This window comes from Ricinus communis, chromosome 1 (genome assembly GCF_019578655.1).
Source record: "Ricinus communis isolate WT05 ecotype wild-type chromosome 1, ASM1957865v1, whole genome shotgun sequence".
NCBI classification, from domain to species: domain Eukaryota; kingdom Viridiplantae; phylum Streptophyta; class Magnoliopsida; order Malpighiales; family Euphorbiaceae; genus Ricinus; species Ricinus communis.
In genome coordinates, this window is record NC_063256.1 from 441,321 (window position 1) to 465,759 (window position 24,439).

General features: G+C 35.3%; 3 protein-coding genes across 8 annotated transcripts; 1 reads left to right on the forward strand and 2 right to left on the reverse strand.

Annotated features, from left to right (window-relative positions):
• The first annotated feature begins 40 nt into the window (after positions 1 to 40).
• LOC8277440 (serine/threonine-protein kinase D6PKL1) lies at positions 41 to 5,107 on the forward strand. Of its 3 annotated transcripts, none has more exons than XM_048369819.1 (3): positions 41 to 619; positions 1,737 to 3,080; positions 4,012 to 5,107. In XM_048369819.1, exons 2-3 carry the CDS (start codon positions 1,786 to 1,788, stop codon positions 4,889 to 4,891), a joined length of 2,175 nt encoding a protein of 724 aa, XP_048225776.1. In that variant the 5' UTR covers positions 41 to 619; positions 1,737 to 1,785; the 3' UTR covers positions 4,892 to 5,107. The 3 variants fall into 3 exon arrangements, with proteins under 3 accessions (XP_048225776.1, XP_048225779.1, XP_048225781.1); XM_048369822.1 differs by having other exon boundaries at positions 41 to 604; XM_048369824.1 differs by lacking the exon at positions 41 to 619 and adding an exon at positions 678 to 1,070.
• Positions 5,108 to 6,740: 1,633 nt separating this feature from the next.
• On the reverse strand, positions 6,741 to 11,387 carry LOC8265780 (nitrate regulatory gene2 protein). Its single transcript, XM_002511539.4, has 4 exons — positions 9,950 to 11,387; positions 9,639 to 9,823; positions 8,321 to 8,544; positions 6,741 to 7,867 (listed from the first exon to the last, which is right to left on the reverse strand). The coding sequence occupies exons 1-4, from the start codon at positions 11,193 to 11,195 to the stop codon at positions 7,081 to 7,083; spliced, it is 2,442 nt and encodes an 813-aa protein (XP_002511585.2). The 5' UTR covers positions 11,196 to 11,387; the 3' UTR covers positions 6,741 to 7,080.
• A 6,643-nt stretch (positions 11,388 to 18,030) lies between these two features.
• LOC8265781 (leucine carboxyl methyltransferase 1 homolog) lies at positions 18,031 to 24,355 on the reverse strand. Of its 4 annotated transcripts, XR_001536479.3 has the most exons (14): positions 24,069 to 24,349; positions 23,876 to 23,964; positions 23,641 to 23,783; positions 23,483 to 23,530; positions 23,283 to 23,361; positions 23,039 to 23,141; positions 22,582 to 22,702; positions 22,377 to 22,424; positions 21,649 to 21,732; positions 21,060 to 21,124; positions 20,218 to 20,269; positions 19,953 to 19,991; positions 19,355 to 19,547; positions 18,031 to 18,278 (listed from the first exon to the last, which is right to left on the reverse strand). XR_001536479.3 is itself a non-coding variant. In XM_002511540.4 (13 exons), the coding sequence occupies exons 1-13, from the start codon at positions 24,146 to 24,148 to the stop codon at positions 19,458 to 19,460; spliced, it is 1,041 nt and encodes a 346-aa protein (XP_002511586.2). In that variant the 5' UTR covers positions 24,149 to 24,349; the 3' UTR covers positions 19,065 to 19,457. The 4 variants fall into 4 exon arrangements, 2 of the variants coding, with proteins under 2 accessions (XP_002511586.2, XP_025015447.2); XM_002511540.4 differs by lacking the exon at positions 18,031 to 18,278 and having other exon boundaries at positions 19,065 to 19,547; XR_001536480.3 differs by lacking the exon at positions 18,031 to 18,278 and having other exon boundaries at positions 19,445 to 19,547; positions 20,138 to 20,269; positions 24,069 to 24,355.
• Positions 24,356 to 24,439: the final 84 nt, after the last annotated feature.

Below are 24,439 nucleotides of genomic sequence, written 5' to 3' on the forward strand. Positions count from 1 at the left end.
ATAAAAAGGACCCAGTTTTATAATCCGAACCCGATTTATAAAAGAAAAAAAGGTTAAACTAAATGGTAATGACAAAGAGGCAGGGAGAGAGGGTGGAAAGAAGTGTAGGTTAAAGAAGAAACAGAGTGGGACCAGACCCGAAGAATATGGGCCCCACCGCCCCGCTTCTCTCTTTGAGTCTTCCCTCCTTCACCACCTGCTATACTCACCCGTACACGCACAAAAAAAAAAAGGCAAAGTAAGGAGTAATAAGAAAAAAAAAAAAAAGAAAAGAAAAGAAGAAAAGCTAGTACTGCTAATAAGCTCTTTTAGTTGCAGAGCCACCCTATACGCACATGACACAGCCAAACTAAGAAAAAGAGATATTAGAGAGAGAAATTGCTGTCTTAGAGAGAGAATGAAGAAAGAGCTCGAGCTCTGATCGTTCGCTCGAGCTCTACTGAAATTTCTAATTCTGATTTCTTATATATAAACATATTATTTATTTTAAAGCTTCTAGAGCGAGAAAGAAACAAACTCAAAATCCTTCCTAAACAGAGACACAAGAAGAAGCATGCCTTCAGCTTTCAATCCAAACCCTAAGAATTCTTGTACAGAATACACCGTACGGAATTTTATTGTTAGTTTTTCTTCTTTTTGTTTAATAACTTTCTTTTTCTTATCTTCTGTTTGAATGTTCCTTTTATGCTTTATGTTGTGATTCTTTTTTTTGTTTACCATTTTCTATTTTGGGATTCGGAGATCTCTTTATGTTATACCGCCTCACAATTCCATATTCTCTGTTTTGTTCTTACTTTTTGCTTTTTTTGTTTTTTTATTTTTGCGTGGAGTTGAAGGGTCTATGTATGGACTCTGATGCTATTGAGAATGTGAATTTTGCTTTTAGAAACTTTTTATTTTAAGGTGTTCTTTTCTTAATTTACTAGAGTGGTTTTTTTTTTTTTCTTTTTTTTTTTGTATTCCTTTGATTGTAACTGAGGTTAAGGATTTCGTGATTGTGATTAGCTGCTTGTTGATTTTAGTTGCCAATTAGGGTTTTCATCGTCCGCTTCACAGCTCTTGTAAAGACGGTTAGTTGAGTTGAATTTTTATTTTTATTTTTTTAGATTTTTTAATATTATTGAGCTGTGAGCAGCTATGTGGTTACTACTTTACTATACTATCTTCTAATTGCTGGTGTTCATGGTGGGTATTTAAATGAATTTATTGTCATTTTCCCTATTTTGGTCAGAAATGAGCTAATGTAAGCAGAAAACAAGCGTGAGGCTTAGATATTTGGATTTTTTTAGTACTAATTTCTTAAAACGTTGCTCAATTGCTTTAGTGATATACTAGTTTCTATCTAATCATTTAAGAAACTAAACCAACAAAATATATTTTCTGCTATGCTGTTGCTGTAAATACATTTCATTACATCCAATGAAATTTTAATATTAATAAGGCTGTAGATTGGCTTACAGGGTTCCTACTTCCTATATCTGCTTTCCCTCTTTGATTTTTTTGAATGTTTTTACCCATATTGATTCGTTTATCCTTACTTCTACTAGATTTGGCTTCATGATCCTTCTTTCCTTTTTTGGGATTTCATATTGTTATTTGTTCCTTGATCTACTGGAACTAGAAACGGACAAAGTAAAATTATTAGTTATTAGGAGAACAGGGGATAAGCTTTTTGACGGTGATTAATTTCCAAGTAAACTAAACCACCAGCTGATATGTCCAATCTTCATCTGCAGGGTCACTCATTGAAACGTAATTACATGTAATGTTAAGCGGTTGCTGGAGATGGAGAGAGTTACAGAATCAAAAACTCTTCCTGGGAAATTGCCTGTTGCAAGTCAGTTATCAAATGCATACGTGACCTTGGGAAGAGAAGGGGGTCAGATGCAAAGGCTGCAGACAGGATTGGTAAGAGAAGTAGTGGGAAGATTTCATGCACAAGGCTCCCAAGTTATAGACTTACCTGTGCCTGTAAGACCCTGGAAGGGAAAAGACTCTCTGGCTGTACAAGAAGAGATAATGCTTGATGTTGTTCCTTCTAAGGGAAGCGGCGATTCCTTTGATGAAGGTGGTTCTAGCTCTTTCTCTGGTGCTAGCCATCCACCAGAACCTATTGATATGGATCTAATGAAAACAGTATTTGTACCGATTGGACAAAAGAAATCTGAGGCTGGATGCCTCATGAAGAGTGTGTCTGTAAAGGGGCCTTTCCTCGAAGACCTTTCAATCAGGGTTCCACCTAAGAAACCAAGCCCTGCTATTCTTTCACCGGCAGAAAGTTTAGTTGAAGAACCTAATGAGTTAGTTGCTCTGTCTTCTCCATTTTCTATTGCTCGTGCTTCACAAAATACAGAAGGCTCTCTCCTTCCGGCAGATTCGGAAGAGAAGGAATGTGTATGGGATGCTTCATTGCCTCCAAGTGGTAATGTAAGTCCACATAGTAGCATTGACAGTACAGGTGTTGTCACAGCTATGAGCATTGTCAATAGCTGTGCCAGCACATACAGAAGTGATGCTATCACGAGTGATGGCATGCTAAGTATGGAGAGAAACTGTGAGAGTACAAAAGGTAGTGTTAGTGTTAGGGGGGATTCACTTGAGAGTGCAAAGACTAGTGTTAGCCGTGCAAGTGATAGCAGTGGCCTTAGTGATGACAGCAACTGGAGCAACGTTACAGGGAGTGCAAATAAGCCCCACAAAGGAAATGATCCTAGGTGGAAGGCTATTCTTGCCATCCGAGCACGAGATGGGATTTTAGGCATGAGTCACTTCAGACTACTAAAACGACTTGGTTGCGGTGACATTGGTAGTGTGTATCTTTCAGAACTTAGCGGGACTCGTTGTTATTTTGCAATGAAAGTAATGGACAAGGCATCTCTTGCAAGCAGGAAGAAGTTGACTAGGGCTCAGACAGAAAGGGAGATTTTGCAGCTCTTGGATCATCCATTTCTGCCAACTTTGTACACACATTTTGAAACTGATAGATTCTCTTGTTTAGTTATGGAATACTGTCCGGGGGGCGATCTGCATACTCTGAGGCAACGACAACCTGGGAAACATTTTTCTGAGTATGCTGCAAGGTGTGTTTTTATCCTAATATTCCTCTACATGAGACATACATTTTCTATTTGTTCTTCAACATGTGCTTATGATCTTAATATTTTTCAAGTTTAGATATGATTTGTGTTAAAAATGACAAAATTTGGTAAATGGGTACTCTATCTGCCATGGGGCTATGTTTTCACTCAGGAATAAAGACTTGTAGATTTAGAGGTTGCATCATTATGCATAACAAGCTACAACTGCTGTATTTACTATTGGGCTTTATTATTAGTTCACATGTATCTCGTGAAACATAAATCTAAACATTTTCCTCATTATAATTCCTTGGTTCTAGAGTTAAAGTCCCTTGTAGGCCAATACTTCTCTTAGTGGTTTTTGAAGTTTGGAGAGGCATTTGAAAACTTGTAACGCTGGACACTGTTAACTGATGCCTGCAATTCCTCTCATCTCTTTCATTGCTTTTCAACTTGTTTCTGATCTTCCAATGCTTGATGTATTGTTTCAAAAATACCTGCTGCGTAGTGTCAGATTATGAGCTTTTTTAAAAACAAATATGCACCTCTTCCACACAAGGCTTACAGACAGTTATTAATTGGAAAAGGAAATGATTATAATTGATTTCCTGTCTTGACGGATATGAGCTAAAATAGTTACGTGAATCTGTACTCTCTCTCTTTCTCTGCAACACTAGCTTACACCTACTATTTTGAGTTTTAAAAATTAGAAGAGGGCTTCTAGACCATTTATATTTACTTATCAATTGTGCTCATAACGAGTTAAAAGTTGCTGGATGATTTTCTAGTAATTATCTGCCATGACAGCTAAAACATGTTTATCAGGAGATTATTGAATGTGCTTGAAAACTCGGTTTTATGTTCTCTTATACATAGCAAACCTGATGCTTTCTTTGATATCCCCATATATAACTACTATTTTTTTGTTTTTCAGATTTTATGCTGCTGAGGTTTTGTTGGCCCTTGAATATCTGCACATGCTTGGAGTTGTCTACAGGGACTTGAAACCTGAAAATGTTCTTGTCCGTGATGATGGCCACATAATGCTCTCAGACTTTGACCTGTCTCTTAGATGTGCAGTCTCACCCACCCTGATAAAAACCTCATTTGATTCTGATCCTTCAAAACGAGCTGCGGGTGGAGCATTTTGCGTTCAGCCTGCTTGTATTGAGCCCTCATCTGTATGTATCCAGCCTGCATGTTTTATTCCTCGAATCTTCCCTCAAAAAAGTAAGAAGAAAAACCGAAAACCTCGAGCAGAGTTTGGTGTGCCTTCTAGTGCACTTCCAGAGCTTGTAGCAGAACCCACTGCAGCCCGGTCCATGTCCTTTGTTGGAACCCATGAATACCTAGCCCCTGAAATTATCAAGGGGGAAGGCCATGGCAGTGCAGTTGATTGGTGGACATTTGGTATTTTCTTGCATGAACTACTATATGGTAAAACTCCATTCAAAGGCTCGGGGAATCGTGCTACACTGTTCAATGTGGTGGGGCAGCAGCTTAGGTTCCCAGAGTCGCCATCAACCAGCTATGCTAGCCGGGATTTGATTCGAGGCTTGCTGGTGAAGGAGCCACAGCACAGGCTGGGAGTGAAGAGGGGTGCAACTGAGATCAAGCAGCATCCTTTCTTTGAAGGAGTGAATTGGGCTCTGATAAGGTGCAGCACACCACCAGAAGTGCCAAGGCCGGTGGAGACTGAGCTGCCTGGGAAATTTGGGGCAGTTGACCCAATTGGAGTGGGCAGCAGTAGTAAGAGGATAGTGGGGACAGATATGAAGTCTGGAGGTAAATATCTGGACTTCGAGTTCTTTTAATACAGGCTGCTCGTGCTGTGTTGTTAGAGTATTAGTTGATCTTTCAATAGTACGCCTGTATTACTTTATCCTGGTAATGAGCTTCAGTTCATCTGCCTCGTACAAGAGGAAAAGGTATCAATTGAAAAATGAGTAGATTTAATTTACAGGAGGTTTTTTCTTTTCTTTTTTTGGCTGCACTTTGTTGTTTAATCCTACATAATATCTTTCATCCAATCCAAACCTAGTGTAGTGTTGTAGTTGATAATCATTTTAAGAAGTAGTGGTGTTAGTTCAGTTTCATAAAGTAATTACTAATGTGGAAAGGGGAGTATTCCTTTCATTGGTTGATGGACGAGAATGAAAGTAAAGTAAGACATAATTCTGATATTACGCTCTTGATTAAAACTTACTATTGGTGATGAGAAACTTGCAAAATTACCAAACTACTTTTTTCTTTTTTTTCCTTTGGGAGACGGTTGGATCTATACTGGTTAGTCCCTTCTACTTTCACTTTCTAACAGTTCTACTATGGCTTGCATTGGTTTTATAATAATGTCCTTATCATGACGAATTGGTCAACATCAACCTTTTGATCCCATCTTGAATTGAAACAATAGTGTTTCTTAAAAACGATCACTCGTTAGGTGGTGATTAGACATGATGCCCTTTCGCAAGTAGAAAACAATAACACAAATGGCCTACACTTTTAAAAATAAAACAATACAATTCGCTTGGTCCTTTTACTTTTCGTAAAGAAATATTACAACGCAGGGCAAAATCCAAAAAGACGAACAACTGAGCCCATAAAGAAAAAAAAAAAAAAAAAAAAACACCCTACGAGGCCAAGACTCACTATGAGATGAGATGTTGATACTTATAGCATGCTTCTAACTCTTGGTTATAGTCTCAGTTTTGCTCCTGTAGGCTTGTCCTAATATTTAATTAATATACTCCGATGGGATGGGAACCCCAGAACCCTGCAAATTTCAGGTATTTGGTGGAATCATATTACAATGGTGGCAGGGGCCTCAGATCCTATGCCAGAGAAATAATAAATAAAATGGCAAAAGATTGAAACATCCAAAAATAATACAATCTGAAATGATTAGTTCAACATAATGCTTTTTAATAAGTAGGTAATGTCAGTGGAGATCCTAGCTTGCAGCCGGTTTAGGCCAGCTGTTTGGGCGAGAAGCAGCCTGACAATTGTACAGACTCCGTAATTATAATGGGTTTCCTAGTTAGTTGGATATAAAAACTATTAAAACTCAAAACCTGAAACATTATTTTCGCATCTTCATTTCTGCAATTGCTTCTCGGATCTTTCAGGATTACTTACTACAATAGCAAATCTTGAAGCTACAAAAGTTGGACCATGAGATCTCTTCAACCTATCAACCACATGAGCAAGGATTCCTTCATTTTTTTTTTTCTTTCTTTCAAAGTTTCCGTTGTCTATAATGTTAAATTTGTCTTTATAGGGTTTTGGTCGAAACAGAAGCCAGAGTCCGTTTAGAAACAATGTGGAGGGTTATGATTTCACAATAATATGATGAAACAAAACAGAAACTGTCAAATTTGACAAAGAATTTTCTAACTACTTACTCCAAAAGGGAAAGATTCTTTCCAAAATTATGTTTGAAATATTTCTCTCTGAAAATTAAAAAAATTGGTGAGATCTCATTCGCTCCGCAGTGTTTGTTCAAATTTTGCATCATAAAAATTTAAGAGAGAAAGGCAGTTCACAGTTCCGAAAGAGAATCCAAAGGTAAACAGAGCCCAAATATGACATACATCAAATACTGAATTAATATTCTGGTCCACATAAGTTGGCCAGCTTAGTTTGTACCATTCACTTTTCAATTGATTTATTAAAAAGAAAAAAGGCAACATATATTTTTAACTTTAATTACAAAAGGGGGAACCCTGAGTAGAATGCGTATAATTTATTCATATGCTGAAATTTTGAACCTCTAATACAACAACCCAAAGCGAATGATCCTGTACACCCACACTTCCCTCCCCTTTCACCAGAACAAAGGATGCCAAAACCGCAAGTATTTACATGTCAAAAATTCCCCTCCCCCAACAAAAAAATTAATAGTGATTATAATGACTATTATCATAAGAGCCCACAGCCAAAATTTTCCCAGCCCTTGTTGATATCCGACTTACCTCAAAAATCCAAATAGAAAAATCATGTGCACCTATTTTATGGCATATGAACGGTTGCATACCAATTCCAGTGCCTCAGTAAACAAGGAAGAAAAGCTGGTCAATGCCTGGAAAACCCCCGGCAAGCCTGTTTGAAGATTATTCAGTGTCATAGCTCTTGTCACCTCCACCGCTTTGGCATGTCTCAACATCTCATCTTCCACCCGCCTCTGGCAGGCTGCAAGCTCAGATTTCTTCTCAGCCAATGGATCCCGAGCATCCAATACCTGCCCGTTATCAGCTCCAGTATCAGGCATCCCAATACCAACCATAGAGTAGGAGTGATAAAACTTCCTTTCAATATTTCGAAGGGAAGAAGCCTTCTTCTCCAGCTCCTTTGAAGCTGTTTCAGTTCGCTTTTTAATTTTAAGCTCCTCATTTTGTTTTAGAGATATCACATGAACAACATTGATAAAGCTCTTTATGGCTTCAGAAGCAACTGTATCAGGGACACGGTCAAGAGTGAGCTTCCACTCATCGCAGAAGGCATATACATCGGAATGTTCCACATTGCTATTCACATTGCCATCGCTAACAGGAAGAAGAGTAAGCTTGAACCAGCCATGGACAGACCGGATAAAGTCCCTTTGGAACTTTATTAGGCGGCAGAAACTGGAATGCCATGCAGAAACAGCTGACTCGAGATCACGAGTTGCCTGCTTGTGCAGTTCAGAAGTTGAGTCACCCTTGGTTGATCGGTTGACAAGGCCACGCACTTGCTGCACAATGTTGTTCTGAACTTCATGGTACTGGTTCATTGATCTCCACATGTACATGAATCTGCAACAAGTATGTCTGATGAGTGATCAGCTAAATGGTTTACATGGGCAACAGTTAACCATTCAGATAGGTTCACTATTAAAAAAAAAAAGAAACAAAACAAGGCTTTAAAATTGTTTTTATAATGCTGCATATATCACCTATAGCATGCAGTATAGCCAAGCATCTGTCAAGTCAAAAGGACATGCATACAATGAGCCTAATTACAGTTACAAATTCTGAAAGAGGGTACAAAAAGGAGCATCTAGATTTTGTTTAACTTAGATATGAGATGGAAAATCTTACCAATTCAAATAAAAGGAAAAGAGGGAAACCAAGATAGAGATAAAATTTGGAAAGTCAGCTCCAAATGGATTTTACCCCAAAGAATTGATTTCCATGAAGCTATTATTTCATTCTTCACGCATAAACATAATAATACCATCAAAACTTCCAGAAAAGGAAACGGCGTACCCGTGACACAGTTCAACCAGCTGGGGGACAAGATCTGTGTCCCTAAGACCAATGATTGCAGTTGAGGTGGTAGAAACAGCCTGGGATGTAACAATAATTAGAGACTGCAGCCTCTTTATTGAAGCTTTGGTCTTGTCTACCTTCGCATCATCCTCTCCCTTGTACTCTTGACTCTGTAGTGTTGACAGCTTCTTCTCATGCGCAATCTTTATGCCTTCTCTAACCTGATAATTCATCAAATAATTGTTATTTCTTCTGCATTAGCACTTGTCAACTTGATTTCTCCTGCCACATTGGCTTATTTTAATATAAACATAGCTCCATATACAACACTGAAGAGGTTGTGTATGTAGGCAATTTTTTAATCCAATTCAAATAACAAGATGTGGAGAAACCTGGCTCCTCATTTCTAAGTTGAGCATACATCCAATATTTTTTAAAAAGAAAAAAGAAAAGTTCTGCCACATGGCATAATTGATCATAACCTAGCAAAAAGCTAGCAAAAAGTTAACAACTATCTTCTTAAACAATAATCCCTACTAAAACAAATTGTGAAAAAACCATAAAATAATTTTGAATCATACAAATAGTGAGGTTTTCTATAACCGAACTCCAAATATTAAGAAAATAAATGCATCGGCAAGAGTATTCAGTCCAGTTGGTAAGGCTTGATACTTCGAAAAAGACTGGGAGTTTACTCATAAATGCATAAATGCACCAGCCAGCGTATGTGGGTGCGCCCTTAAGATTGAAGGGCCAAAATAGATACCTTATCATTTGGAGAAGGAAAAAAAAACTAAATGCATCCACTTGACTGACAAAGTGCACGAGTTAGTTCGACCGACCACAAACATGTTCCAAGAAATAAATAAATAAATAAATTTGTTTGGGGATATATTTCCGTCGTTGTCATGACTCATTAGGAAATAAGAAAATCAAGAGATTAGAGACAAATAAAAGGTAATTACAGTTGAAGATAATTTCTACCGAAAAAGACAAGTAGACAAACGTCCAAATCACGAAGAAACCCAACGTTTCAACAGAAGGTAAATCCGAGCGTTAAAAAAGAAAAAACAACAGGTAAAACCTAATTATAGAAGAGGGTATTTTCGTAAAACGAGAAGAGAAAAAAAATTCCACCGTAAATCTGGTGCTGAGGTGAACTTACGCCATATCCGACACTAGTGGATATCCTAGTCATTCTTTTAACCAAAAACTTTTTGCTTAGATAAAAATGGTTAAATTATGGCTTTTTTCTGAAAAAAAAAAAAACCATTTAATTAAATTTAAATTAAATAAAATGGGAGATGTTATGTACCTTGACTTCCTCGTAGAGTTTCTTCTCCCAAGCCAACAACCGTTCCATGGTGGAGCAAAGACTTCTCAGGCCACCCGGTTCATTTAACGAACCGGTGTCAAGCTGGTATTTAACTGCCAGTGGCGGTTTCGAAGTCCAACTCGAGCTTAGATTGCTTAACATACTAGTTGAATGATACACCGTCTCTGCATTCAACATCAAATTCCCAAATGACAATCAATCATCAAATTTTAAAACAATTTAATTAATTAAAAAACTGATTTTATGATTACGTGAATTCAAAATCGCCAAAATAAGAGAATTAGGCTTACTCTTCAATTGGCGGAAACTCCGATCAAGCTGAGCCCTACTGACTTCCAGCATGTCCGAAACCTGATCCCCAGCAGCCGCAGCCTTATCAAAATTCTCCTTAATAGCTTCAACAATTTCTTTCAAATCCTTATGCCTAACCACCATTTTCATATCAGAGACCTCTCCCGTTCTATAACTCGCCGATGAACCGGCCTCGTCAGATTTTGTTGCATTTCCATAAACCGGTGGTTGTTTAACTGACTCTGCCCGAACCGATGACCCGAAATTCGACCGGGTTCCGATCTCGGATCTGGACTCTCTATCCTCATCATCTTCCTCTCCTTCTTCAGATGAACTGGTTGTGCTATAATGATCATGATCTCCCCATTCGCTGCACTGAACTTCTTCTCTCTCTGTTTCTTCATCGGCCGTACTATTATGCTGCTGCTGCTTGCTATTGGTGTTAGTACTGATATTGATACTATCATCGTTATTATTGGTCATATTGTGAAAGTTGTGTTTCTTGTGTTGCAACTGAAAGAAATCATACTCGGATTTCTCAGTTTCGGTTTCGGTTTCCGTTTCTGGTTCATCATCGTCCACGTCATCAGTGTCTAAGTGATGGTTTTGATTTTGGTTTTGTGATTTTCGGTTGAAAAATTCGGAGTCGGGAGGAGAAGGAGGGTAAAAATTCTCCCAGTTCCAAACAGAGGACGCTTGCGAAGGTGTATTTGAATAAGTTGAATTAGCTTGATAAGCCGTAGGATATTCATAATTAAAATTTGATTTCTGGCTTCTAGGAGAAGACGCAAGACTCGATTCCGATAATATGTGAGGCAGCTTATGTTTTGGCGGCTTACGCAGACGATTAGAACCAGATTTCATGCTTGAAGAAGAGAGAATATGAGGCAGCTTCGAACTAGCTATTGTCGGAGACGGAGATGGTGAAAATGCAGGCGGTGGTGGAGGCGGATGAAGAGAAGGCGATGGAGATGGAACGACGCGTGGCGGTACACTATTAGTAGATGAAGTCGGAGGATTCGGAGGGTGAAGAAACACCGCGGGAGTTTGTTCAGAGACGGAAAGAGGTTCACCAGCAGCGAAAGAACAAAGAGCTGAGCCAGTAACACGAAGCGAACGGCAATAATCGGCGTGAGCCGCCGCCAGATGGTGGCGAGCGTGGACGGCTTCTTTCATGAGGCGGCGCCGCTCCTTGCACCGCCTTACAGTGTCCTCGTTGTCGAGCTTGGAAGCTGTACAGCCCATCGCGTTATGATGGCGCGTTATGAGATGGTGCCGACTGATTTGAGCAGTAGATTTATTTTTATTTTTTTTGGCTCTGCTGAGAGTGAGAGTGGAAGAAAGGGCTTATAGTCGGGTCTTCTCTGCACTATTTGACTATACTGTTCACTCTCACTACAGATATAGAAAGTCCCTTTTTTCTCTTCTTTTTCTAAGGAAAAAGAAAACAAGTGATGTTCAAACAATTAATTAATACTGTGAAATAAAAATAAAAAAATAAAAAAATCATAAAAATATATATATATATATATGCACGGTTTTGAATGAGAGAAAAAAGTGAGGAATCCTCTTTTCGACTTTGACTCTCCCACTCCAGTCGATGCTTTTCTTTCTGTTACTTTGAAAGTAGCTTGTTTCAGCTTTAGCTACTCAAATTTTCGATATTTCTTTTTATTTTCCATCAAACAAATAGTATTTTCTTCTAGAAATCCTAACTATTCTGAGCATGATAGTGGGGAATCTCATTACTATTACTCAAACAAGCATCAAACGTATGTTTGCATATTCACCATTTGAGTCTTCTACCGTTACTGTATAGACGGATCTTCTTGTGAAAGACCTATTACTAGATAATTCATAGGTAGAGCCAAAAAGTGTGAACTGTACATGTTAACAATAACATTGATTAAATGATTAAATATTTATTATATTAAATGATTAAATAAGGAGGGGATCCGGTGGATAGAGAAGACCTCACCGTTTAAGAAGTAACCATAGAAACGATGGAATCCACTATTATTTCTATTATTTATTTATCTATTTCTATATTTTTATTTACTACTTTTTTTATTATATTTTTGTTTAATACCTAGTATCAATACAGTTTCTTATTTCGAGGTGAAATGCCTCGAAAGAAAAAATCGTGGTTGGAAAGGTTATAGTAGCAAAAGCCGTTGGAATTATTATTTTATACACTGGAAGAATCCGTTTTGTTATTATAGAAAGGGGAAAAGAATAACTGAAAGAAAGGAAATCAATTAGTTATTTATTAAAGTTTATATATATATATATATATATATATATATATATATATATATATATATATTATATTTATGTGTTTTATTTCATTGATTGTAACGTGTATTTATAAGTGTAAAAAATTATAGAGTTAGAATTTTATTTGTATAAAAAATTTTATTCATAAACATAATGCTAGACATTTAATATAATACAGATATTATCATTAATATTCCCCCTTAGATGTCTATTCGTTAAAACTTTATTAAAAAAAATTATGTGAGAAAAAAAATTAGTGAAGGAAAAATAGTATATTATTCATTTAAAAATGATCATTTTTCACATTCAGGCATCAAACAATCATAGGAGAACTCATTTGATGAGATTTATCCACATTAAAATGTTTTAATATCTTTTCAATATAAGTTGACTGATGAATAAGAATCCCTCCAAATAAATATTCGATCCACAGGCCGAGATAAAATTTTGTTCGTCCCAAATCTTTTATTTCAAATTTAGTTTTTAAATAATTTATTGTTTATGTCAACTCTTCAGAAGTCCCAATGATGTTTAAGTCATTTACATAAACTGTAATTATAGCAAAACCAAAATTTATTTTCATAATGAAAAATATTGATAAATTGAATTGTTAGTGTATCATTCCTTCAAAAGATATTCACTTATGCGATTATACAACATTCGTCGAGATTGTTTCAATCCATACAAGGATTTTTGTAGCTTAATTGAATACATTTTCTCGTGATTTTAACCTACATGCTTCATGCATTTTCAGTCTTTCAAGAACTTTCATATAAGTGTCATTATCAAGTGATCCATATAAAAAAGCTGTAACGACATTCATAAGATGCATATAAAATCATTCTAAACTTGCCATGCTAATTAAAAATTTAAATATAATTGCATCCACTATTGGGAAATAAGTTTCTTCATAATCAATGCGAGGTCTTTGCGAGAACCCTATGCTACAAGTCGTGCTTTGTATCTCACAATCTCATTTTTCTTATTGCGTTTACGCACAACAACTCATTTATAGCCTACTGACTTAATATCATCAAGTGTTAAAACAATAGGCCCAAATACTTGGCATTTTTCTAATAAGTTTAATTTTGCGCGGTTTGCATCTTTCCATTTAGGCCAATTATTTTTATCGGTATTTAATAACGGACTTAGGTTTAATATCCTCACTTTCTTTTATAATATCAATTGCCACTGCATATACAAATACATTGTCGACAATAATTTCACTTCGATTCCATCTCTTACCTGAAGTGATATAGTTGATTGATATCTTATTATTTCCATCATCTTCAGGCACTTAAACCTCTTTTGGAGTTATTTATTCTTTTATATCTTTTGTTATAGACTTCAAGAATATCAATTTTGAGACTGTCACTTGGTTTATTTTTTTTTTCTTTTTCTTTCTTGAATTTTTATCTTTGGAACTAAGTGATCTACCACGCTTATGACGTGTCATGGACTTATTTGCAATAATATTAACGTGTTGTCCTATTGGGACATTATTTCTAGCTGGAGCATTTTCAGCTGGTATATGAATTTTTTGGATCACAAAATGCATCTAACAGTTGGTTTGCTATACTTTGTAAATAAATTATCCTTTGAACTTTCTAGTTCATATTGTTTTGAATAAGGATCAAGATGATTTAATGATGGTTCATTCCAAACAATTTGTTTCTCTAATTACTTGTTCTCTCCCCCTAACTTAGGAAACAAAGCCTCATTAAAATGGCAATTATTAAATTTTTACAGTAAAGATATCCTCATTAATGGCTCAAGATATTTAATGATAGATGTAGATTCATATCCAATATATATTCACAATCTCCTATGAGGTGTCATTTTTGTGTGATGTGGGGGGTCAATTAGAACATAAACAACAGATCTAAAAATTCTCAAATGGGAATGTTTGGCTCCTGGCTAGAAACCAATTATAATGGTGAATTTTTATTATAACTAGTTGGTCTAATGCGAATAATAGTTGCTACATGTAAAATTGCATGTCCCCAAGTAATTATTTGGAGATTTATTTTCATAAGCAGTAGTCTAGCTATTAATTGAAGACGTTTAATAAAAGATTCTACTAGACTATTTTCAATATGAGCATGAGCTATTGGATGTTCAAGAGTTATTCCAATTGATATGCAATAATTATTAAAGGGTTTAGATGTAAATTTACAAGCATTATTAAAACGAATTATCTTAATAGCATATTCTAGAAATTGTACTTTTAATCGAATTATTTGAGCAAGTAATCTGGAAAATATCATATTTCAAGTTGATAATAAACATACATGTGACCATCTTATTGATGTAACATCATAAAATATTTAAATGGTCCATATAGTAGGTGAATTAATTTACAAAGATCACCTTATATACGTTCTAGAAATTTAAGCGATTCATTTTGAATTTTACTCGGTGAAGGCTTAATAATCAGCTTTCCTCGAGAGCAAGCTGAACATAAGAATTCATTAGATTGAAGAATCTTCTAGTTCTTCGATGGATGGCCATAAAAGCTTTTAATAAGTTTTCACATCATTATTGATCCAGGATGACCTAATCGATCATGCCAAATAAAAAAAATTATTTGGGTCAGTAAATTTATAGTTTACTACCACATTTGTTTCAATAGTACACAAATATGTGTAATATAAGCCAAAAGAAAAAATAAATAATTTTTTCCACTATGAGAGTTGTAATATAGAGATATTCTATACTTTCCACATCTGTAATTCCAATATGATATCCATTTCGGTAAATATATTTAAAGCTCAATAAATTTCTACAAGATTTTGGGGAGAATAATATATTTTTAATAAGAAATATGTACCTCCAGGTAGTAATATATTTGCTCTTCTGGAGCCTTCAATTATTCTTTTACTACCAGATATTGTATTGACATAAGTTTCTCACATTGTTAAGTGAGAAAAATATTTATTATCTCTTAATATGGTGTGCGTGGTAGCACTGTCTGCAAAACATAAATCTAAATCATTTGTTCTTAATCCTACTAATAATTGAGTAGAATCCATAATATTTTACCTTTCTATATAAAGAAAAATAAATGACACGTCAATCAATATCAATCTTTTAAAGACTAATTTATTAATTCTTCAGGAACATAAAATATTAATTTCTTAATAAATTGGGATACTAAATTTCGAGATACTTAATTCTTCGGGAACCTATGGTCAAGATTCTTCAGAAACTTATACTTTTAGTTATTTATTTATACAATTCTTCAAGAACTAAAACTAATATTAGTTTTTTAGGAACTAGAATTTATAATGCAAGTACTTCAGAAATTAAAATTTATGATACAAGTACTTCAAGAATTAAAATTTATAATACAAGTTCTTTAGGAACTAAAATTTATAATATAAGTTCTTTAAGAAACTAAAATTTATGATACAGGTCCTTCAAGAATAAAAATTTATAATACAAGTTTTTCAGGAACTATATATAACACTAATTCTTCGGGAACTTAAATCTTGTTTAAGTAATCGTGCTGATAATATTTATGAAATAAAGAATAAGAAAAAGAATAAAGAGTATTATAAAATAAAGATCAAGAACAAAGTAAATAAAGAGAGAATGAAGAGTAATTTTCTATATGTATATCTATATATATATATGTATATCATTCCATTAGTTGTAATATCAATTTATAGGTGTAACAAATTACACAAATAGAATTCTATTTATATAAAAAAATCTATATTTTTAATATACATCAAATATAACTCAAAATATTATCATAACAATTAATTCCAAAATCAATATTTGATTAGCGGTAATTATTTAATTTTTTTTTGCCAAAGTAGTGTAAGTTAATTAAATAAGTGGGTAACAGAATGCTGTTTTCTGTTTATTGGACAAAATTGTGTGGGCCTAATAACTGATTATTAAGCTGATTGGTCTAAGTTAGGCAGCTCAATTTGTTTGTTGGATTTTCTTCCCTTTTTGGTGTCCACTCTTCTTTAATTATTTGTTTCCTTTCTTTCTACTTTCTAGCTTAGCTTCTACTTGTATGTCTTGGGTCCTTTTGTATCTCTCCCGTTGTCTGTAATGTTTGGTTATGGCTTAACTGTTGATACACAATTTCGTTTCATTTTTTCTCTAATTATGAAGTTACGTTTTAGTTTCATGAATCATTATTGTTATTAGGACAAAATATTTATTAAGCGAATGATATTAGTGACGTGTTCACTTGTCGAAAGGGTTGTCTTTCTTCATTTATTTTGTTCTTAGTTAACTTCTAGAGTTGTATGTTGTTGCTTATCCCAGTGATCATGCATATTTCCTACCCAAATTATCCAAATTTATTATATAGTCTCGCGAGGCTTTGTATTGTTTCTACAGCAAAGCATAAGAGGTGACCGACAAGGAATCCAATCCTCATTTGTATTGCCAGCCAGCGGTGGGAAAAAGATGAAGGAACTTACGTTATGTATGGTTGAAAGCATGGAGAGAGAGAGGAAAGGAAACAGAGGGAAAGGATTAGGAGAAAGCATTAAAAATGTATATAATTTTCTGCTGTTTGGTTGGGAAGAAGAGAGATAAACTAGAAAACGATGGAGGGTCTCTTTCTATTTCCTCTATGGGCCCACCAAAGAAAAATAAATCTTCCAAATTGGAAGTATTGAAGTTAAGTTGATAATTAATTAATTTACATTTTATACTCCTCTAATTTTTTCTTGATAAAATTGGTCTTTTAGTGGTTTATTTGTTAATATATGAACAAGTACAGATTTCATCCTTCCTTGCCCCAGTTCAACTACCAAACAATTCAAAGAGATTTCAACAATTCATCCTTCCCGTCTTTTCCATTCATATCCAGCTTCCACACCAAACATGGCCTTGAATTAGGATCTCAGAATAGCTGGACAATCACATGAACTCCAAATTTTAACCAGACACACTGTTACAATTACTCTCTCCTTCCTTTAGCTGTTTGGAAGGCATATTCGGTTGTATAAAAACAGTTTTTAAATAAGCAAAAAAAGAAGAAAGGAAAAAGCTATTCTTTTATCTTATAAAAGAGAAAGTTATATACACTAAAAAGTATAACCACGTTGCATTAAAATCTAAAGTGGAAAAACACAAGTTTTTCTCTTCATTACATATGTTACTTTTGAAATGTGGCTCGAGAATTGCTAGGCAATAACTTGGAGAAAAGCAAATACGGAGGCATAGATATTCCGCAATAAGTGGATACTTTCAGAGGAAAAGCAGAAGATGAAAAAAAAAAGTAGAGACTCTCTGTGTGTGTGGGGGGTCAAACCCAGAAATTGAAAACGGTGAAACATTTTTCTTTTCCCTTTTAATAAGTTTTTCTACTGTTTTTTTTTTTTCTTTTCTTTACTCTTTAATTTTTTGTTTATCCCTTAGGCCTCTCACTCAACTTTATTTTTTCCATGGGGTCGCTTATTGGACCCAACAATCCATTCCGAGCTACCTTTTTATTATCGTCTCTGCTCTTTAGTTTTGGATTTTTTTATTTTCCGTCGTTAAAACTTGACGGTGTCAAAAGATCATCTCTTGAGATCTGTTGTTAGCTTTGTGAGTTGGTGGCCCTTTATCATTTTGCCAACCGGCCACCGTTATTGTCATTTATAGAGAGTATCGGATTCTTCATAAAATGAAATGTTCCTTTCAAGATATCCTTTTTACCTTTATTTTCTTTAGGCGGTTTCTTAAAAAGGGATTTCATTTCCTCCCTTTTTCTTGAACTGGTTTGAGATTGAGAGGTTGCGAATAAAGATTATTAAGTAGCCATATGGTTCGTTCTAATGCAAAGGAATACTAAAACAAGGACTCAGATGATTAAATTAATGAACTTTAACGATTTCAAGCAACAAGGAAGCAAAAGTCAAGTGATGGCGCAGGCGTGTTTCTTCTTCTTACCCAAAAGGAAAAAGACAAAAATGGCTTGTACAACGACCAGGTTCCAGAACACAATAACCGTAGCTAAGGTTTCTTACTAGAAAAACATCCTATTTGAAATTTCCTGCTCCCAAAACTGTAGACGAAGAAGGGTCACTAGAAAAGCTGCAAAAACATAAAGATTTATTTTATTTCCCTGAATTGAGGTGCGTTACAAGTATCCGAAAAAGTGGAAAACAAACAGAGTGAATGGTAGGCGGCAATCCAAAGAAAATGATGCAACTGTTTTCTTCCGAAAAGAAAAACAAAGTGGACCATTGGTCCACACCCACCCTAAGTAAATATATTTCTCTTTTCTTTTTTGGTATTAGATTTATCATTAAACATTCGGTTTTATTATTTGTGGGCCCACAACATTACTCATCTCTTAATTGTGCAGTAGCTGTAGTTGAGATAAATTCATATTCGCCACCTAAGTTTCTAATCTTTCCACCCTTTGTATAGTTCCAATTGGAATCTAAATCGTTAAAGTTGTCTTTGCAACCCAACTTTCTTTTCTCATTTTCAGAAAGACTCGACTCTTCTCCAAAGGGTGTAGCTATCATCATGCATTATTATACATTTAGGGTCCACAAGCCTAGGTCTCTCTTCGCTCTTTACAATTAGGAGATGACGAAGCATATTTGTCTCCTCATTCAAATTATCCGGTCTCATTAGGATCCTAATTCCTAATGTGAAAAGTCACATATATATTCCTAGTGGATGCAGATACTATGGCCTCAAAACTCCAACAAAACCACCTAAACAGATAGGCTTCTGTCATAGGATGGCAAATCTATGGTCAGCAATTTCACATTGAATGCTGCAACAAGTGCCACTCCATCATGCGTTTTGGTCGTCCAGGGGGGGGAAGAGAAAAAGAACGAAGAAGAGAAAGGCAAGCAAAAAAGATGAGAGGAGAAGAAAATTAAAATATTAGGAGTGCATAAAAGGCACCCAACAAAGCACATATATCTTCCACATGACATGGACCCCCAAGGCCAAGGGCATTGTGTGACACGGTACGGTGCTGTAGGGCCCCACCACGACTTTGTTTTGCTAAACAGCTAGCATAAAAAAAGAAAGGATTCTATCTTCTAGAATCGGACAAACAAATGCACAGGGATCCATTCACACAAGTCATCAATCCTTGTGGAGACTTTTAGCTAAAGACTAACTACTAGCTTGAGAGACTTTTTTACCTGACAGCCTCTTAACCTGTTTAACTGGCACCTATCAGTTGCACGCGCTATTCTCATACTATTTCTTTAACCGAACTTAGCAAGAGCAGCCACACCCCTGGTATTAATCCTTGGTCTTTCGTGGAGATGCTGCTGATGAATTGCTTGTCACGTGCTGCTGATGGGTAGGAAACCCGAGATTTCCAAACAGCCCCTGCATGATGCAAAATTAGTTAAGATGGCGATTGCCAATACTTTTCCTTTACATATCAGACAATTTCAATATGCATCCATTGGCAATATAATGCGAGTGTAAATGTCATCATGTCATCATGAGGAAAAGGAAAAAAGAAAAAAGATTGGGGCTCCACTCAGTATTTTTCCCTTGTTTGGTACGATTCAGACAATAACATGTGCTTTCAGGATGAACACAAACTTCATATGAAAATGTAAAGGAACATAAACAAGCATTACTCCATACAGGAATAATGCAGTGTACTATGAAGTTTTACTAAATAGTGGAAACTTTCTCCTTGTTATGATGGAAATCAGATTTTAAAGGATGAAACAGCAGATTACAAAAAATCCAAACTGGAATTGGGCTTATGTATTTACGTACCATGGCATCGTTTATTGCAAAAGTCACACAGTAGTGCTCCTGAAAACAGCAATTCAGGAAACAACATGAGCAAAAAAACAAAAATGCTTACTGCAATTTATGACCACCTAAGCATAATTCATTTGACAGATGCCCTCTTTCAAGTGTACATGGAACAGAAAATATAATTTGGTCTAGGCCCGCACATTATATCTAGTATTGTCAAATTCATTAAGAATCTGCTCCCACTTTACACTTTTGCAATAGGAATCAGGAATTAGCTTGCCTGCATCATGTGCCATTCCTCAAACTCATCAAATAATTCCAGCCGTTCAATCCTAATGACCAGATTATAACAGGTGAGAAACAAAGAAAAGAAAGGAAAGAAAAAGCTTCACAATGCAGAACAGATGGCAAATAGATTTATATTAGCAAGGATGGAGAGAGAGAGAGAGAGAGAGAGAGAGAGAGAGAGAGATAAATAGCTGAAATGGGAAAGAAGTTTCTTTTCTATCATTCTACAAACAATTCAAAATCTTAAAAAGACATGATATTGAGGATTTCTCCTTCAGAAAGGTAGAATCCGAAAAGCAGTTTGCACATTTACACTACATAATTGGTTATTCTTATCATATTTCTTTTCTTTCTTCTTTCTTTTTTTTTTTTTTTTTCCATTGACTTAATAGATCATCTACTTAAGCTTCTATTTTCCAAAATAAAATCAGACAACACATTAAGCATCTTTGCCCCTAGGCATAAGCATATTCAAAGATGTGAGGGAAAAGCAAAAAAGACAAGCAAACAAACAATTTGGGTATATTGCTAGAACTGAAAATTTGTGCAACTAGCCACTGCTAATGGTTTCATCAACATCTAAGCCAATGCTGCTAGATTCAGATGTCTGGCCATTCGAACGGACTTGCAAAATGCAATTCGAGCATCCGTAGTAAAACAGATGAGCTGTCCTGCTTCTAAAACCACTAGACTTGAAAAGGCATAATTGCAAAACTGGTCTTTAATAAATTAATCCTGAAGTCTATAATTAGCTAACAGAGAAAAGTAAAAGAAAAGAACAATAGATGCAATCATCAAGTATTGTCAACTGTCCAATATGAATAGAGCAAATACCTGCGCCTTTCTTGAGCTTCAATAAAATCACTATAGACTCTCAGCATGTCCCAAGCAACAGCCCTCTGACACCCCATATAGTATGAAAGAAAAATAAAAGGTTGTAAAACTCAAAACAAAATTTGAATTAAATGACAACCAAAGAAATGAAGGTAAGGAGAACTTCTCCAATTTTTATTTAAAAAAAAAAAAATTAAACCAGTTTTTATGGGAAGCCCTTGAAAATTGACCATTTTACAAATTCCCTAATGACATCTAGGTTCCAATTCTTGTGCAAGTAGCATAAGTAAAAATCAACCAACCATTTAAGTGATCCTTTGTGGAAAATTTCAGCATCCCCACACAATTAGTTGATTAGACACTGAAGTGTCTTAGTTTTATACTCTGTTTGCATCAAATTCACATTATGAGTATTAGTTGAAACAACACTTTGTAATCCACACATCAAGTAGCTAGAACAAGAAAAAACTTGGGTAGTTTTTTATAACATATGTATTTAACCACACTCATGCTTAGACAATGGCATTTCTTATCAAGAAAAAAGAAGGAAATTTGATAATTCACAGGAGAAAGTAATTATAAGGCATACCTGCCATCCTTGATCGAGAAAAAGCTTTTCCTTTGCAAGTAAAGTTGGTGTAGCATAAATCCCCAATAGTGCACAACCACGACTCTAAGGATTAAAAGAAGAAAAAGATAAAATATCAACTTAACTGAACAAAATAGCATATCGATATTAACATAAAAACACTGATCAATGATACACTTAGTGCATTCAAAATATTTAGAGAATTCTTACAGAACTAGGCCCTCATGCATGATCTAAGCTGCCCAATGCTTGGACAAAATTTTGCAAATGCTTGAGCAAGGCTCCCCAAAAATTTTTAAGATTCACATATGATTTTATTTAGCAGTCTCATTAAGAACTCTGTATCACCCCTAAAGGAGATGGAAGGAGAAAATATACACTATGCAGAGGTTCTTTGAACTTCAAGTTCTTTACACTTTGTTTGGGAAATGGAGGAAAATGGGAGAAAAATGTGGGGCCCACATGAGGAAACAAATTTGTGGGCCACATGACTCAATTTCCTCCCATTTCCCTTCCTTCCCAAGGACAGACTTAGGAGTTTAATGAATTTCTCAGGATCCTTCCATTTGGTTCAATTCCTTTATTTTGGATCAATTTGTGTGCTTCAACTATTACAAATCTCAACTAAAAAATGACTCAAGTTCTGAAGACAAAAGAATAACTACTATAACAATTCAACAAATTAGCCCAACTAAGAAAATGTAATCAGAAAAAGGAAAATATCAAACCTCCAAATTCCTGATCATTTGTTGCCCAAAAGCATCATTGGGATGAATCTGTGACCATAATTATGGAAAAAATGACCTTTATCATGTGAAACAAGCATGTGAAAAAATATACATAAATAATAAACCAACAGAGCCAAGAACCTCCATGAAAATGGTAATTAACATATATACAAGCTTGTACTAATGGGCCTAAAATGCTTTTAACCTGTTCATATAAGAAAAACACTGCTGTCGAAAATGTCTTTGAAGTCCAACCAACTATAGCACGGGTAGAATCTGGATCCAAGTATATTAAAACGCATTCTGCAATTATAAATGTTGGCAAACTGATAACAGTATCAGAATAAAGCAGCTTGTTTTTCCACTTAGCATGAAAAAGAAGGCAAGCTGAAAACAGCAAGAACTGCTTTTTCAAGAAAAAGTCATTTAATTTAGTAAACATTACTTCATAGTAAAAAGAGGTAGGAACTGAAAAGCTACATATGAACACATTCTTCTTAACAAGTTGTAATTGGAGTGCATTGAAAGGAATAAACAGTGGCTAGAAGACCATCCAAACTACTACTTAGGAACATAATTTAAATGATCCAAGAGCAGCAAAGAAATGAGTTAATGCCATTTGATCAAATGACGCTACAAGAAAATTGACTATGCACACACACCTGGGATCCATATTTGTCAAAGTTATGATCTCATCTAGTTTTTGTATATCACGCAAGTCAACTGGTAGTAGCTTGTAATGCTCACTAAACACTTCTCCTTTCTCTACAAATAAAAGATGCTAATTAATGTAACCCACAAAATAAAAAATGAAGAATCTGATATTATTTAGTCAATATAATCAGTACACGAACAGAGAAACATACATCAGTAGTCCAAGGCATCAGCAATTGGATAAAAACTTACCTTGTGAGATTGATGCTGAAGCACCAACTTTCTCCCTCAACTGACTGGATTCAATAATTGCTGCCTTTTTACTAGTTACCTAACAAATACTTTAGCATAAATGAGTTACTATAAGTTTATTCTACATACTAAAAGTCACTTAACCTAACTCGTTAAGTTCTAAAGTGATAGGGCGATAATGAATTTCTGAGAACTCCGACCTCCTTGAAGTCCAGCTCCACGTATAGAGATGGTGCTTTTCCCTCATCCTGTCAGAAAAAGTGTATAGCCATTCCAATAAGCTCCCTATATATAAAAACAAATGTCTACTCTCAATTCAATTATGTGGCGATCAATTTATCACAATAAACTAATGCACCTGTAACTGAAAATAAGTTGTATCAAAGCCAGCTCCAATTGACAGTATCTGCTTTTTTGTATGGCCTTTTTCATCACCGTTCATTTCACAATCAAGAAACTGATACATAAGCTTGCGAAGAGCAGCCCAGCGAGCATAGTAGCCTTGAATATAAACAATCAAAACCACAAAATCGTACCGCGGTTGATTAAGCCAAAAGTAAGAGCGATCCAATTTGATTAACAAAAAATCATACCGCGGTTGATTATTGGAGATCTCCTCACAGGTCGTCTTACAAATAAATGGATGTAATTATCTTTCATGTATCCCTTTTTAACACATGACCTTTCATAAATAATATACAAAAATCACATTAGGTACCATTAAGTTCAGACCGTATTATAATTTTTTATTTTAAGAAAAAGTATATCGAAATGAAAATAACGCACAATTTACTGGCTGAGGCGTCGTCGTTTGTCGCTTGAACTGCTGCTCTATTGCTGTGCGAATCAGGCACCGGCTTTGCCATCGCTACTGTGTCTCTTTTTGTATTTTCACGTGAGAGACGGGGGTGAATGAATAGAGAAAGAGACGATTTTCGAAGCTGGAAGGTGTAAGCTGATTGGCTAATTGCATAAATTACACAAAAGCTCTGAGCAATGGTGGTATTTGCACCCCTGATATTGTTTTTCCTTTTTTTCTTTTTCTTCCTTAACCAGCATTATAAACTGCGGGGCAAAACTGTAAAAGAAATAACTCACCTGTTATAGGCTCGGGTGCCTCTTCGAGTAACTTTAATATTTTTATATATTTTCATCTT

Coding starts and splice junctions, on each gene's coding strand:
- LOC8277440 (XM_048369819.1), top strand. CDS start 1,786: ATGGAGAGAGTTACAGAATCAAAAACTCTTCCTGGGAAATTGCCTGTT. Junction 3,081..4,011: donor TTTTCTGAGTATGCTGCAAG/GTGTGTTTTTAT, acceptor TTTGTTTTTCAG/ATTTTATGCTGCTGAGGTTT.
- LOC8265781 (XM_002511540.4), bottom strand. CDS start 24,148: ATGGCAAAGCCGGTGCCTGATTCGCACAGCAATAGAGCAGCAGTTCAA. Junction 23,965..24,068: donor GACGCCTCAGCCAGTAAATT/GTGCGTTATTTT, acceptor TATTTATGAAAG/GTCATGTGTTAAAAAGGGAT. Junction 21,733..22,376: donor AAATGATCAGGAATTTGGAG/GTTTGATATTTT, acceptor TTTAATCCTTAG/AGTCGTGGTTGTGCACTATT.
- LOC8265780 (XM_002511539.4), bottom strand. CDS start 11,195: ATGGGCTGTACAGCTTCCAAGCTCGACAACGAGGACACTGTAAGGCGG. Junction 8,545..9,638: donor AACTCTACGAGGAAGTCAAG/GTACATAACATC, acceptor ATGAATTATCAG/GTTAGAGAAGGCATAAAGAT. Junction 7,868..8,320: donor CTGGTTGAACTGTGTCACGG/GTACGCCGTTTC, acceptor TACTTGTTGCAG/ATTCATGTACATGTGGAGAT.